At 45.6% G+C, this 14129-nt stretch overlaps 1 protein-coding gene across 1 annotated transcript in view; it reads right to left on the bottom strand.

The window, feature by feature from the left end:
* Window positions 1–1884: 1884 nt before the first annotated feature.
* srcin1a (SRC kinase signaling inhibitor 1a) overlaps window positions 1885–14129 on the bottom strand; it is a gene marked incomplete at both ends in the record, with an annotated part of 88259 nt that continues 76014 nt past the window's right edge. The window contains 5 exons of the mRNA XM_079232887.1: window positions 1885–2316; window positions 9083–9220; window positions 10855–11787; window positions 13163–13291; window positions 13743–13895. Coding sequence (XP_079089013.1) covers window positions 1885–2316; window positions 9083–9220; window positions 10855–11787; window positions 13163–13291; window positions 13743–13895 — 1785 coding nt within the window. The remainder of the gene's footprint in view (window positions 2317–9082; window positions 9221–10854; window positions 11788–13162; window positions 13292–13742; window positions 13896–14129) is intronic.

The raw sequence follows: 14129 nt of genomic DNA, 5'->3' as shown, positions 1-14129 counted from the left end.
TTTCACACAAAAAAAAGATACAAAAAAAAAGAAAAAGAAATCACTTCGTCTATGACTGTCGGTTCACCCTCATCACCTCCCCAGTGGGCAGCCTTAAGGCAATAACACAGGACAGGGAGCTTCAAAATGGTTCCTTGTGCCGGGTTTACACTTAGGGAATCACTGACAGGCCTTTGATGCGCTATAAATAGTGACAACTCCCCTCATTGATGCACACCAAAGGCCTCACATTCATTAATGTTTCAACATGCAGGTAATAAAAAAGCAATATTGGGAATCTAACGGACAGCATTTTGAATATGCAGGGGTGTTTTCTTCCTTCAAGGAACATTTGTAGCTTTGTGCTCATCATATTTAGGCAGATTCACAAGGTCAAGATTAGACGAAAGGGTCAAGCGTTTGCGAGGAAACTGTGCTTACTTTTTTACATTTCTGTATTCTCATCTCGGGCCCCTTCAAGAGTCGAATATGTGCCGAATTTCTTCATCTTTCAAACGACGCGAAAAGGGGTTGAAACAGTGCGATCACTTCGCTGCAGTGAAAGATATATATATATATATATATATTTGTTCTTGTTCAAAAGAAGGTGTTATGTTTTACAGTAAGACCTACAAATTGCTAAATACTTTGGAAGCTTCCTCCCGTCAGAATAACCTTGAAGTTCAAAAGAAACGGGCGCCTCAAAAGAAGCCACTTGATCCGCCGCTCTGTAGACGGGCGGTGGATGTGTCTGTTACTATCAGTGGTGCAACAGATGTGACTTAAAAATCACACTATGTGTGTGTGTGTGTGTGTGTGTGTGTGTGTGTGTGTGTGTGTGTGTGTGCTCGAGTCTTTGGAGAAGGTTTGTGATGTCAGGTGCTAAAACGCCAGAGCAACCTGTTGGACGCTACTGCGGAAACATCCTGATTGTCATCATTAAGTAGTTAATACACATATAGAGAAACACGTCTATACAATTCACCGCGTTCTTCCCTCCCGTTTGTGTAACTTCACCTCCTGGTTCTATTATAAATAGAAATGTGCCGTTCTAACTCTGCTCCCTACGATGTGCTTTTTGCGAATACACTTTTTTAAAGTTGAAACATTTCCGATAATTGTTCCTCATCTTCGACGCGAGGATGTCATTCAGCAGGGATGCGTATAAAGATTCAAAACAGCGTGGCGGGAAACTCAAAGTCGGACAGTGGAACGTACACGTTGAACAAAGCGCAGGGTAAAGTTTCGGGGAGCGAGGACAATCATGTAAACTCCTTACACAAGTGTGTACAAACAAGAGGGGAAAATATAGCACCAGTTCAGAGTAACACAGGTGATGCCAGAAAAAGCCACAACTGGCCTTTTAACACAAAACAGTGTGAAACCACAATCATCACCGTGATCTACTTTTGATTTTTTTTTTTAAGTTTTTTCTTCTGAGCACATTCTGCATGGAGATGCAGGTAAGTGAGAGCAATATTATCCTTGAACACACACAACTACTGGACTCACTTGGTGATTATTGCAGCTCTATTTTTTTCTGATAAATGTCACAGTCTAGAAATGACGTCTACTCCACTAAGAACCCCTTTGAGTGAGCGAGGGTCTCTATGAGACTGCTACTGCCGGTAAATCCATCCAGAAACGTGTGACTCCGTTTACAGTGCGCTAGTTCTCGTCGTGAAAATATGAAAACACACTGGAGTGAGGCCAAAAATAGAGAGAGAAGAAAAAGAAATCCTGAAATAAAATCGGATAATGTAGTTGTTTTCTCTTTATGGTTCATGATGTGATGGTGTTTGAATTCTCCCATGTCCTCTTCCTCTTCCTCATCCTCCTCTTCATTGCCAGAGGCGAGGTCCGTATTCACGCCGCCGTCCTCCTTGCAGCTGTCGAAGGCTGGAGCTACAACCGCTGGGTCTGGGTGCCGCAGGGGAGAGGGGTGGGAGAGGAGGGAGACAGGGAAGGAGTCGGGGTGGTGGGTGAAGAGGAAGAGGGCGGGGACGGGGAGGAAGCGGTGGGAGTAGTGGGGGAGGACCGGCTGCTGGGCAGGGGCAAGGAGGCGGCTCGCTGCTCACGGAGAAGGCGGCGGTGGCGGAGGGTGGAGGAGAGGAGCAGGGCCTCGGCGCTCAGGCCGGAGGCGGACAGGCTCACCAGCAGGGCCTTGGCTTGGCTGGAGGAGGGCGTCAGGGAGGTCTTCGCTCCGTCCTGGGGGTACTTCCTCAGGCCGGGGGCAAACGCTGCTGCAGGAGACGACGCTCGGCCTGAGAGAAGTCCCGCTTTGATACCAGAGAGGTACGGATCAATACTGCCACTGGTGCTGTTGGTCCCCAAGGCCTTCAGGTAGAGCGGGGACACAGAAGAGGGGGAGGAGAAAGGGGGTGGGTGGAGGTTTTCAAGGATCGAAGGGGAAAATCATGACAAATTAAAGTCTTAAAATTGTCTGGGCACCGTCCACCTCCCACCCCCGCAGCACCTTCCCTTACCATCACAGTCAAACATGCCCGTGCATGCATGCTTGCACACACGGAACACAAACGCACACACAGGCCGGGGTTCAAGTGCAGACGTCGGAGGAAACACTGGAGACGTGAAAGAAGCTGATGAGGAGTAAAAAACGGAGGGGGGGGGGGGTGGATGGATGTGTGAAGCTCTCTCGAGGTGAACGGGAGGAGAGGGACGCTAAAAGAGGCCGGACACGGGACAGGTCGCTTCACTGCTGCAGGGTCATGGTAGGCGGGCGGGACGGGGTTCACACGGGGTGAGGTCGACCGCAGGAGGATGGGTAAGGGAGGGGGGGAGGTGAGGGAAAGGTGAGAACAGAACAAGAGACAAACACAGGAGATCGTTATTCAGGTTGATATCAGCATGTGTGAGATGTGTGAGACCGGCTGCCATCTACACATGACGACCAAAGCACTGATAAACACACACTGTTGTGATACGGTGCAACGCCACGTGACCATGTGTGTGTTGACCACCTTTGTTTTGACACGTTTTAATGACTTGAATCATTAAAAAAACAATGCAAAATATTCTGACGGACAGGCAGCATCACACGTTCAGTCCCTTCATGTAATGCTGGAACGAGTCAGTAGATGGCACTGTTCCAACAGCATGAAACTCGTGGGTAAGGCAGCATGTATTTGTCTCTCTTTAGCAGGTTGTACGTTTTATCTGCAGGGGTCAGATGAAGCAAAAATACTCCGATGGCGGAGTTGAGATAAGAGCGAGAAACAGCCAAACCTCGCCCTTTTTTTTTTTTACAATATTTCACAACTTTAGGGAAGTTTTATTTACGCTTTTCACGAGAGGCAACGGGAGAGTTTTGAGAAGGCGTTTGTTGAGGGATTACGGTGTTTAGTTCTGTATGAAAGGAGAGCAGGTGTGCTCGTCTAGACGGGCGCTGCTGGGAGGCTTTCACCTGCTCTGTTGCAGTTCCAGAGCCTGTGCTGCCAACCGTCCCGGGAGAGCGGGGCTGTTCCTTCTGCTCCAGGAACTCCTCTCAAGCCTGGCCGACACATTTATTTCTGGTCTGTGAATGCAGCAGAGTGGCCCGCCCTTCATCTCACGCACACCGGGGCTGCCTGCCAAGCGTCATCCTCCCAAGGAAGGGTCTTCACAGACCCCGACCTCATGCCCAGCGCCTTTAACGAGCCCGTTTCACCGCCAGAAGTAATAAGAGGTCAAACGGGAAATGGAAATAGTTTTTTTTTTGGTGGCGTGAAAGTGATTCACATCGTCGTGCCCTCCTTGGTCTGTGCCAAAGCAAACGGGGAGAAATTGTGGCTTTGAACTGCCTGTTCTTATCCAGCACATTGATTTGAAGGATCCTCATGCCTGGATTGATGTAATGCATATCTGAGTAAAGCTCGAGCGCCAGAGAGGCTCTGCTCCTTTAACACACACAGATAACATCAGATAATACACTGAAAGACTTCAGCATTAAGGGGCTAGTTTGGATGTTTTGAAGTGGGGTTAAATGAGGTACTTTTCCATAGTCAGCGTATTATTTACAGTAGATGGCGGTTGTCACGCCCCCCAGCTTGGAGAAGCAGACAGGAGCAAAGTGATGCTGTGGGCAGCAGCAACACGTATTTTAGCCAAAAATCTAGAGCGCGCTATATTTAGAATATTTCCATCGCTTCACCTTGCCGTTAGATAGCCGCTATCTATGCTCTCTTCAAAGCTTTTAATCTCCATTGAAAAAACACATCATTTTACCACGCAGAACACGAGGGCTGCAGGTGTAGCGCCGCCCCGATCCGACGTTCCTGTAGTTGAGCGAAGTATAATATCTGTTTCTGTCATTGGAGTTTTAGTGGCTTTGAAGAGAGCCGAGGAAACGTCTTGTCTGACAGCAAGGTAAAGCAGTGGAAATATGCTAAATATCGTGTACAATTAAACTCAGATAGATTTTGTTGTAGGAGACTAAAATACGTGTTGCTGCTGCCTCCGTCCACAGCTTTGGCGTGACACCATCCACTGTAAATAATACACTGACTATGAATAAGTACCTTACACAACCCCACTTTAATACATCAAACCAGCCCTTGTTTTCCTCCAATGATAAAGTAAACAAAGACACTATTTGAAGGGGCATGACCAAGTGCAGTGATTGTGATTGGCCACCCCTGGTGCTAAAGCTGCTATCGCTAATTACCATAAACCGAATGGCACAATGGTCATTGACTTGAAATTGAAATTGGCATGGCTAAACGCAGGACACACATTAACCCCCAAAACATGGTGCCAGTGCATCTTGTTTTAGCTGATTGCAGATGGGACACAGCAATGTCTTAAAATGTGTAACTGTTCCTCCAGCTGGCTTTCATGACATGTTAATGTGCACCAGCTGCCCTTCATCTGAACTGCTGGGGAACGTCACCGTCAGTGTGTTGCTCATGCCACTGATGCTGAAGGTATGTGTATATATTTAGATCCAATAGCTGGGATTAAGGACCACAGAGTGAGAGAGAGAGAGAGAGTCTGACGTTCAAAATGCTCTAGACGTGTCAGTGATCATGTGACCAGAGGAAACAGAAGAGAAAACACCAATGGGAACAAAGTAGGGTAAAAGTTTGGGGTCACATTGAGGGGATTGTGTCCAGGAAAGGGTTGAAGAGAAGAGACACCTTTACCTTCATGTGTGGCCCGAGCAGAGAGGTCACCCACGTCTGATCGTCAGAACAACAGATTCAGTCAAAAGTGTGTGTGAGTTTGGGGGGAGAAATGAGGCGGCTGGTTTCTAGGTTACAGCTCAATAATAAGGCATAATAAACATGCGGATCCTAGAAAAGACAGACGACAGTGACTGTGGCACACTTTGACACATTCGGCACAAATTTATTCTGCAAAAAAAAATAACCGGCTGTGCTTTAGAGTTGTGAAAAAGAATGAAGAATGCTGATGTTTTAGTTTACTTTCGCTGCTATAATTAGGATCTCTCTTCAAAAAGATCACGAGCGCAGTGTCAGCGACGGGTTAAAACAAAAAAACACACACACCAGGTGAAGCGAACACGACGTCGGCAAAAGTTCTTAATTAGCCGTTGAGAGCCGGATGCAAATGAGGCCGCCGGCTCCATCGCTTGAAGAGATGAGCGGCAGATAATCAGTTCTTCCAGCGGGGTCCGTGCTCAGCCGTTTCATTATGCTGCTTCTTAAATGATAAAGGATCGAGCTGCTTTCTATCTGTAAGCTGAATTGTCAGGGTTTGTGTCGTTTTCTTGGTTCGACTTTAAAGACAGGAGCGACTTCCAAAGCGACAGCTTGTGGGAACCGAAAGGCCGACGCTCGACTCTCGCCTTCGCGCTGAACAGAGTTCACACTTCACCCCAAAGAGTTCAATAATACATTAATAAAGATACTTTACAATATTCATTGAAATGTGATATGTGAAATATATATAAAAAAACGAGAATTTGTTGCATAATTCAAGTTTAAACTCAACTCATTATTACGTGATGTCGTTTCATCATTCATTTTTATAATATCACATTTTTATTCTATCATCATTTCTATTTCACAAGACATTTTCATTTCAAGATGACCTTACATACACCGTCTGCTTTCATCGAATATAAATGATTTGTCACTTTATGATGTCATCCTCTCAGTTTTCTCTCACCTTTCAGACAATAAAGTTTAGCTCACAGGAGCTAAGTGTTATTATTTCAAAATAATGAGTACAGTTTTAATCACTTCTTCATTTTACAACCTTTAAATATATATATATATATATATATATATATATATATATATATATATATATATATATATATATATATATATATATATACAGGGTTCATTTTGAACAATGGATTCCATGACTTTTCCATGAGTTTAAACCAAATTTACATGACCAAACATTTTGTGAAATCTGGGTGTAAACATGAAAAAGAGAGAAAATGTAGTATTTAAACTAACAATTAGAATTCCAAAGCATACAGTAAACTTTAAATGACACAAATGAAATCAGCGACAATAGTTTGATTAAAAGAATAAACATTTACATAGATGCCTGTATGTGTGCCTGCTTATATTTTGAGCGTCTTTCTTTTAAAAGCATATTCATTATTTCAAATGAACGTCATGAACACATGAATATAACACATTTACATGACTTTTACTAAACTTTTGGGGATGTTTATTTTTTCCAAGGACTTTTTCCAGGCCTGGAAATAACTATTTTAAAATTCCATGACTTTTCCAGGTTTTCCATGACCGTAAGAACCCTGAATATATTTATATATAAAAGTGTTATTCTTCACACAATGTATTTTACTGTGTTTAATTTCTATGTATTTGTTTTTATTGTTTAGCTTTTATAATAATTTTAAAAACGTTTGTAAAGTGTCTGAGTATTATGAAAAGCGCCAAATTAATCAAATGCATTACTATTATTATCATACATAATTATTCATTTCATAGTAATTTATTTAATATTGGCACGCTTTGGGGCTCCAAACAAGTTCAGATTGTGCAGTGGAAACCAGTACTGAGACCAGTTAGACTCACTGGTGTGTAAACTGAGAGCTTTCCTTACCGGTCTGTTCTTGTTGTTGTAAATCAAAACCTCTCCAAACCTCCTACATACAGTTACACGAGCAACGCGCCACTCGACCTCTTACATCCTCGCTGCGCCTCGTACTTCAAAATGCCAAACAATGCAGTTATTGTTTATTGTGTTTACTCTCTCGTTGTCAGCTGGTTCTTTGTTTCTTTCCGTTATTTTAACGGCTCGGTACCGACTTCCCACGCCGACAATTAGCTTGGAGAGCCCACTGTCCCTTTGAGTACAGCGCTTTCACACATACAAGCGCGAGTGTCATTATGAAACAAAAGGACTCATTTTGCTTTCATTAGACAAGTGTATAGGAATACCACTCTACTTTCAAATCACGGGGAATGAGAGACACTGACGGAGGGGGGGGGACAGAGAAAAGGAGAAAAGGAGAACCGGGGCGGCGGCGTTGCAGAGTAAGGAAGATGGAAGACGGAAGGAGACATAAAGGAGAGGAAACATGAACGACTTAATGGTGGGGAAAAGAGAGCGCCGTCCTCTTCATATTGAATAATCAGTGATTGCCAGAGACTCAAGGGCCGATTATTACATGGCACTGCAGAGATTCCTCCCAATCTTCTCTCAGTCTGAGGCAACCAAAGCTTCATTACGTCCCCATCTCTCCCATCTCTCCCTCTGCGCCCAACGCATTCATTTCTCTGCAATCTCCAGGACTGAATTTGAGTGTGAATGCTCCGTCAAATTCAGCGGGGTATGAAGGTTTAGGTTCACTCCACCGCTCCTGTTATTTTTCAAATTACACTGACATTAAGCTTTTTAACCCCGGTGCACAGGCGTGGCGGCGAAATCTTCTCTCGACGATACTGGACTGACATGCTTCAACAGTTCAATTTCCTCGGAGGCCATCAAGCGTCTTTATGTCCAGTCCTTTACCTTATTTTATCGCACCGAAATGCCGGCAAATTAAAACCAATAAAAAAAATGAATTGTTGAGCCAGCAATCAGGCAAATGTATCACTACGTATGTATAGAAAGAGGCTTCAGCGGGGAGCTTTAAAGTTTTCCTGATCTTGAACTTCAGTCATTTATCATTTTTAATGCCTGATAGAATTATACATAAGAGGCTCCAGACTCCAGAACAGAATCAAAGACTTAAACAGGTCTATCATGATGATACACAATATTAAGTAAAGATGTTCTACAGCTTTTTTTAATTGGTTGAGATGCTATAATTAGAGATGGTTTAAGATTTCCAGACATGGAAACACAGTTTAGTTAATTGAAGCGTGTATCCTCCACGACTGTCACCTGTGTGACACGCGCCATCTCTCTGTGGGACAGAAATCCTGCAGAAGACTCTTTGATCTATTTCCAAAAACTCTGATAATGAAACTCAAGTCACAACAATGTGACTTTGCCATCAAAGAATTTTCGGTCATTAGCTAAACTGGTTTTTAAATGTAATTAATCGTGGCCATAATAATCTCGTGGTTTTACGTCTCAGCCATGTCTGAAAAGTCAACGTTTCTGAGACATTGCGGTCAAGAGAATGGCAAAAAAAGAAATAAAGCATCTTAAATACGACACATTACGTGAAACGTTCGCTAGTAGTGGAGCGTGTGGGGAGGCGGGAGTAGGAGAGGAATGAGTGGAGGTGAAGCGTGAGGGAGAAGGCCAATGTCCGCTTGATCTGGTGTGAGACTCAGGAGACAGGAGACTCCTGCTGAAAGGTGTGCGAAGGTGCCACCACCTCTACAACAACACGTGTTTTCTATATCGAGAACAAGGCCGCCAAATTTGCTAGTAAATGTAAAAAGAAAGAAAAAACTAATTTAAAACCTCCCTCCCATCTTTCTTGATTTATAGCAGGCACAGATCACCGCCTCTCTCTGCCCCAGTTTCAGATGGAGTGCAAAGTAAAACGCAATTTTTTATAATGATCATCACCTTCACTTGTATTTCCTGAAAAACGGTTGCGGCCTCAAAAAAGGGGACCAATACCCAGCGTGTCTGAAAAATACTGCCAGTCAGCCAGATCAAGCTTTGGCCCTGACGCTGCTACATATAAAGAAAATACCTGGTGCTGGCCCTGGATCTTCATGAAGTCCTCTCTTCTGCCGCTTTTAGTCTTGTCTGTGCTGTTCTGCTGCAGGTGCTTCAGTTTGGAGGCGGCTGAGGAGTGGAGGACCTTACCCAGGCCCGAACTGTTCCCTCCCTGAAAGCAGAGGAGAGACGTGTGAATCAGACCTCGGACGCGCCGTACATGTTCGTGCATTTCACTTCTCCTCTTTCGGTGCCTTTTTAGTTTACGCATCACACACACACACACACACACACACACACGTTCGATTCCAGCGAGCGAGTCTGTCCCCTGTGACCAACGAGGGTTTCAAGATCAGAGCGTGTCGCTGATGCAACAGAACAATCCGCTCCACGGAGTTTCACCATCCATCAGGAGGAAACGACAAAGACGAGAATATAGAAACGCAGCATCGAAACTGACGTTGCGTGGCGCGGCCTCGCCGCAGGAGCCACGAGGCGGTGCGCTAAATGATCTCTCCTGCTGAGTTACTCCCTAATACGCACAAAAACAAACACACGCTCAGCCGAATTTCCACTCCACTGTGCCTCCTCTGCACACACAGAGACATTAGCTGGAAGAAAAACTAATAAATGATGAACCGCAGTAGCGCCAAATAGCCAAATGTTTCTCCGCTACCGTAATTAAAGACGGTAAATTTTAAAAACGCAGACATAAAATATACAGTATCTTCAAATGCTTTATTTAACGCGCTGATTAAACACTGTAATGGGGCTTGAAAGGAGATCGCCTGTCAGCGGGAATTTGGTGAGCAAACGTCGGACGAGAGTAGGAGGAGTGTTGAAGGCGGTTGAAGTCGGAGTGACGCAATAACGTGCGAAGACACTGTAATCATCCTCCTACGGGAACGCTCCCCCCGTCTGCACATCAGACGGGCTGAAAATCGGCGTGACAGTGCGACTGTCAGTTATCGCATCCCTGCCCGGAGTGGGAGGCGTTCACCGCGACGGGGAATACTACGCGAGCTGTCAAGGCGCCTCGAGTCTTTTGATTATCACTCATCCTTTGTTGTGTTACGCTCAACTGGAGGTGAGTTGGGAGAAAAGGCAAGAGTTCAACACGTATTATGATATTTGGCCCCGGTGTAACTGATTTATGTCTTCATACAGGTTCCTGGGTCGTAAGATTGATAATGAAGTTCTCACTTTTTTTTGTTCGTCGTATTTTCTACTTGAAAGAAATTGCCCAAATTGTATTTCTCTCTGTGTTCTGGAAGCACACATTCACGATGTAACCTTTGGTGTGTATAATGAGACGTAATACATAAAATACACCTTTAAGCTGACACATCATTATTATGTTAAAAACTGTTTCGGAGACTTGAAAACAAGACAGAACAAAGATGAGAAGATCGAGCGAACATGTAGAGAGAGAGAGCGAGAGGAGAACAAAAGAGAGTAAATTAAGATATTTGTGTGATCTATGCATTCGTCTTTTTTTTCGTCTGGCGACACAAAAGGTGGCTCGATTATTCACAGACAGAAAACAGATGCCAGGACACACCGATAAACAACAAACATCCCCGGGCTCAGCAGGAAAGCATCTCCAGCACTAATCGCAGTAGAGAGGAAAGTCTGTTGTCTGTCCCCTATTGCATCTTTTTCGATTTAAAGAAACAATTAAATGCCGATTTTTGTCAGGGAGCAGACATCATAAGATGGAAAGTGAAGTTCCGACAGATACCCAGAGAGAAGCGGCGAAGACAGAAAGCAGAGCAGGAATCTGCACAGCGGGTGAAAGCAATGAACCTGGATGGATGCCGGGCTGCAAGAGGACGGCTTGGGTGGGACCGGTGGCTTCTTGGTCTCCGAGGAAGTCGGGCCGCCTGTCTCCTGGACAGGACCGCTTCTCGCGGTTGTCTCGGTGTAGAGCTGCTCTGCGGTCGGATGGCCGCCGATCTCTATCAGGGTGTTCTCCAGCTCACGAATGGTTTCCTCCAGGCTGTCCATGCGCCTGTAGGCGCTGCATCGGATATCGTCTCTCGTTTTCCTCTCGCTGGGGTTGGATGGACCTCTCTGGTCCACGGAGAGATCTGACCCGCTGAACTCCAGGTTGACTGATTTCTGCCGCGCCTCAGGAATCCTAATTCCAGCGCTGTGATGAAGCGTCAGCACTCTGTCCCCTGTCTCGATCCCTCTCCTCAGAGCCTCCACCACGGAGCTCCGCCCACCCGAGTGGAGGGAGGATTTCATTCTGGGTTTGGGAACAGGCTTGGAAGACTCCAAAAGGGAATGCAGCCGCCTGTAGGCATCCCTGGCTGTTTTCCCCTCTCTTAGGAGAAATAGGAGAGGCCGGCCACTCAGCTGGACCTCAGGGACTTCATTAGTGTGCGGAGAGATGACCAGTGTCTGCAGAGCTTGTCCTAAAGTCCTGCTGAGCTCCTGGGCCTCAACGGGAGACACCACCCTGACCTCCAGCTCCGTCAAGAGCAGGGCAACTTCCTGTTTTAACTCCGCTTCCTTCTCAAAACAGCGCTGCTCTCGCTGAGGAGGGCTTCCAGAGGATTCCCTTCCTTGAGAGGATCTAGTCTGGTAGACGGTGTGATGAGCAGTCCAATCTCGGGATGGACTCTCTTCTACGGGGTCAATTGCTGCGGCTCTGACAGGATCCTCTGAGGCAGTGGGCGAAGCTGGCAAACACTCTGTCAACACGATGTTGGGGACAGGAGACAAGCGGCTTCCCTACAAACGAGGAAAGCACTTGAGGTTTAAATTTAAACACACTGAGCTGGACTTAGCTGCGGTACAACAGCGTGCTGCGCAAGATCACTGCAAACTCTGCAGACAAAACATAGAAGAGCAACTTGTATGCCATGTTAGTCTCGATAACTTGTGAACACACGTATCAGTTTGTTAACACGTGTGGGCTCCTGACTGTTGCTTCTGATGAGCTGCCTGTGAATCAGAATCAGAAACGCTTTCCAAGTGTGTTTGCACATGCAAGCCATGTGACTTGGCGATTGGTGCATAATAGCAAACACAGCGCAAAAGCATGAAGACGTCGTTTAAAAAAGAAAAAAAGGCAACGTTTACAAGAAAATATGAGAAATATGCAGCTTCCTTTCGAGTCTGGAGCTGTCTAGGTTTTCACTGCTGGTCACACATACTCTCACGCAAAACACACCACAACATCAACTGCAGAAGAAACCACACCCAACACAGACGGCCCCTCCTACGAACTCAATGTGCAGACAATGTGTGCCCAAAGTGCACTGAATAAACACTGTGGATATTTATTGTGTGCAAAGTAAAACCTGCACTAATCAATATTCCTTACCACATGAAATAAAATAGAAAAATCACCACCCACGTTTTCTAGCCACGATGATTGTTTTAGCTTAACCTTTTTTCTCATTGTTTGGGTTTCCAGCACAAATGCTTTATGGTTGAGTCTCAGCAACATAAGCAGCTACATTTCCAGCAAAAAATAAATAAAAAACTCTTAGTTAAGCACCTGGCACATTTAAGATACTTTCCTCAGGTGCTAGGGAAGATCAAGTCATATGGAATAATGTTTAGGTCCTCAGGGGGCGAGGAACATCGCTCTCATATAAATGTTGCTGCTCGCCTGCCGTCTGCCGCTTTATCAGCCAGTGACATGCTGATGAATGTATATCACTCGTTTTTTAATGTTTTAATGTCTCTAAATGACCCAAAATGATTAATGCGACTATATTCAAGTTGTGTGTGCGCAAAGAATCACACTTGCAAATAATTATATTCCGCGGTGGTCGGTTACACACGGTTATTCAGTCTCTCCGCACCAGTTTGAGACACTTAATGCAATTACAAAACTGCAGGCTTGTGTGGAAATAAGACGTTTGCGTTGGTGTCGTCCAAAAGTACCTTAAACACAGCATGCGCACACATTGAGGTCAATAGTATCCGCCGAGGAGAGACGTTGTGTTTATTTTACTTTGAAGAGATAAGAGGAGTGCATGTGGCTTGAGGCCGAGTCGTTGCCGGTGGTTTCTGTGTGTGGCGGAGGGGTGAAAAGGAAAAAAGGTTCATAGAGGGCAGCAATCCACGGCACGCAGGGTCAGCCAGAGTGGTATACCTCAGTGCCCGGGGCCTCAGAGGGCCACAGATCCGGCCTGCAGGGGGGGACACGTTTCCTGCTGCGAGGGCTAACGGGCAGAGGGAGGGGGAGAGGAAGGGGAAGTCTGAGTGGGGCTCTCTCAAACAGCTGGGGAGGGAAGAGGGAGGTTTGAGAGCGGTAATAAACTGTAGCACACAAACAGCCACTGAATAACCAAAATCTGCCTTTGTTGACTCTGCGCTCCATCAAACTCCAGGCAGGCCATCTCAAACACAGTCCAAGCAGCCATCAGGGTCCATCTGTCTGTCTGTGATCTGTGAGCCCTGGGTGATGATGTGTGTGACTGAGCAGTGTGTGATCTTTGGGCTCTGCCGGTGCCGGGGGCCGGGAGGACATATGGCACCTGCTGCTTGAACATGTGGTAAATGACGGTGAGCATGTCTGCTTGTGAGAACGCGTGAGCACTAAAAAATCCGTTTGGCAGATTGTGGACGTTACATAATATACATTTAAAAAAGAGCGCAGTTTTCCGAGTCATTGAACAACAACCTATTGAGGTTATAATTGAGAAAATACGCAACCTGTGTTTATAGTTTACCTCTAATTCGGCAGCAATTTTCTCCTCCTCTCCTTCCTCCCGGTCCCCACAGGCGAGTGTGGGAGGTGTGGACGCAGGACGGGGGTTTTCAGACACGGCCCTCCTCAGTTTTACATGCAGCTTCTGGCTTTCGTTCTCCTCAGATTCAGACTTCTGCAATGGCAAATACCCCCCCAAAAAAGAAAGGCTTTGAACATATCTGAAGCCAGAGTCCCGAGCCTGCAGCTTCAACTTTTTATAGACAAGGACAAAATGTTTTGATCTCACAAGACTTTTCCTTAAAACAATAGCTTAGCATGAACAACCTTTATGGGAGAACTTTTCTGTTAACATTTACACCTACGGGACAATCCTTTCTTCATGTGATGCACATCGATTTTACAACTG

The sequence above is a fragment of the Taurulus bubalis genome (genome assembly GCF_910589615.1).
Source record: "Taurulus bubalis genome assembly, chromosome: 17".
Lineage (NCBI taxonomy): Eukaryota > Metazoa > Chordata > Actinopteri > Perciformes > Cottidae > Taurulus > Taurulus bubalis.
The sequence above is the reverse complement of the archived record's forward strand: the minus strand, read 5'-3'. Positions and strand labels throughout refer to the sequence as shown.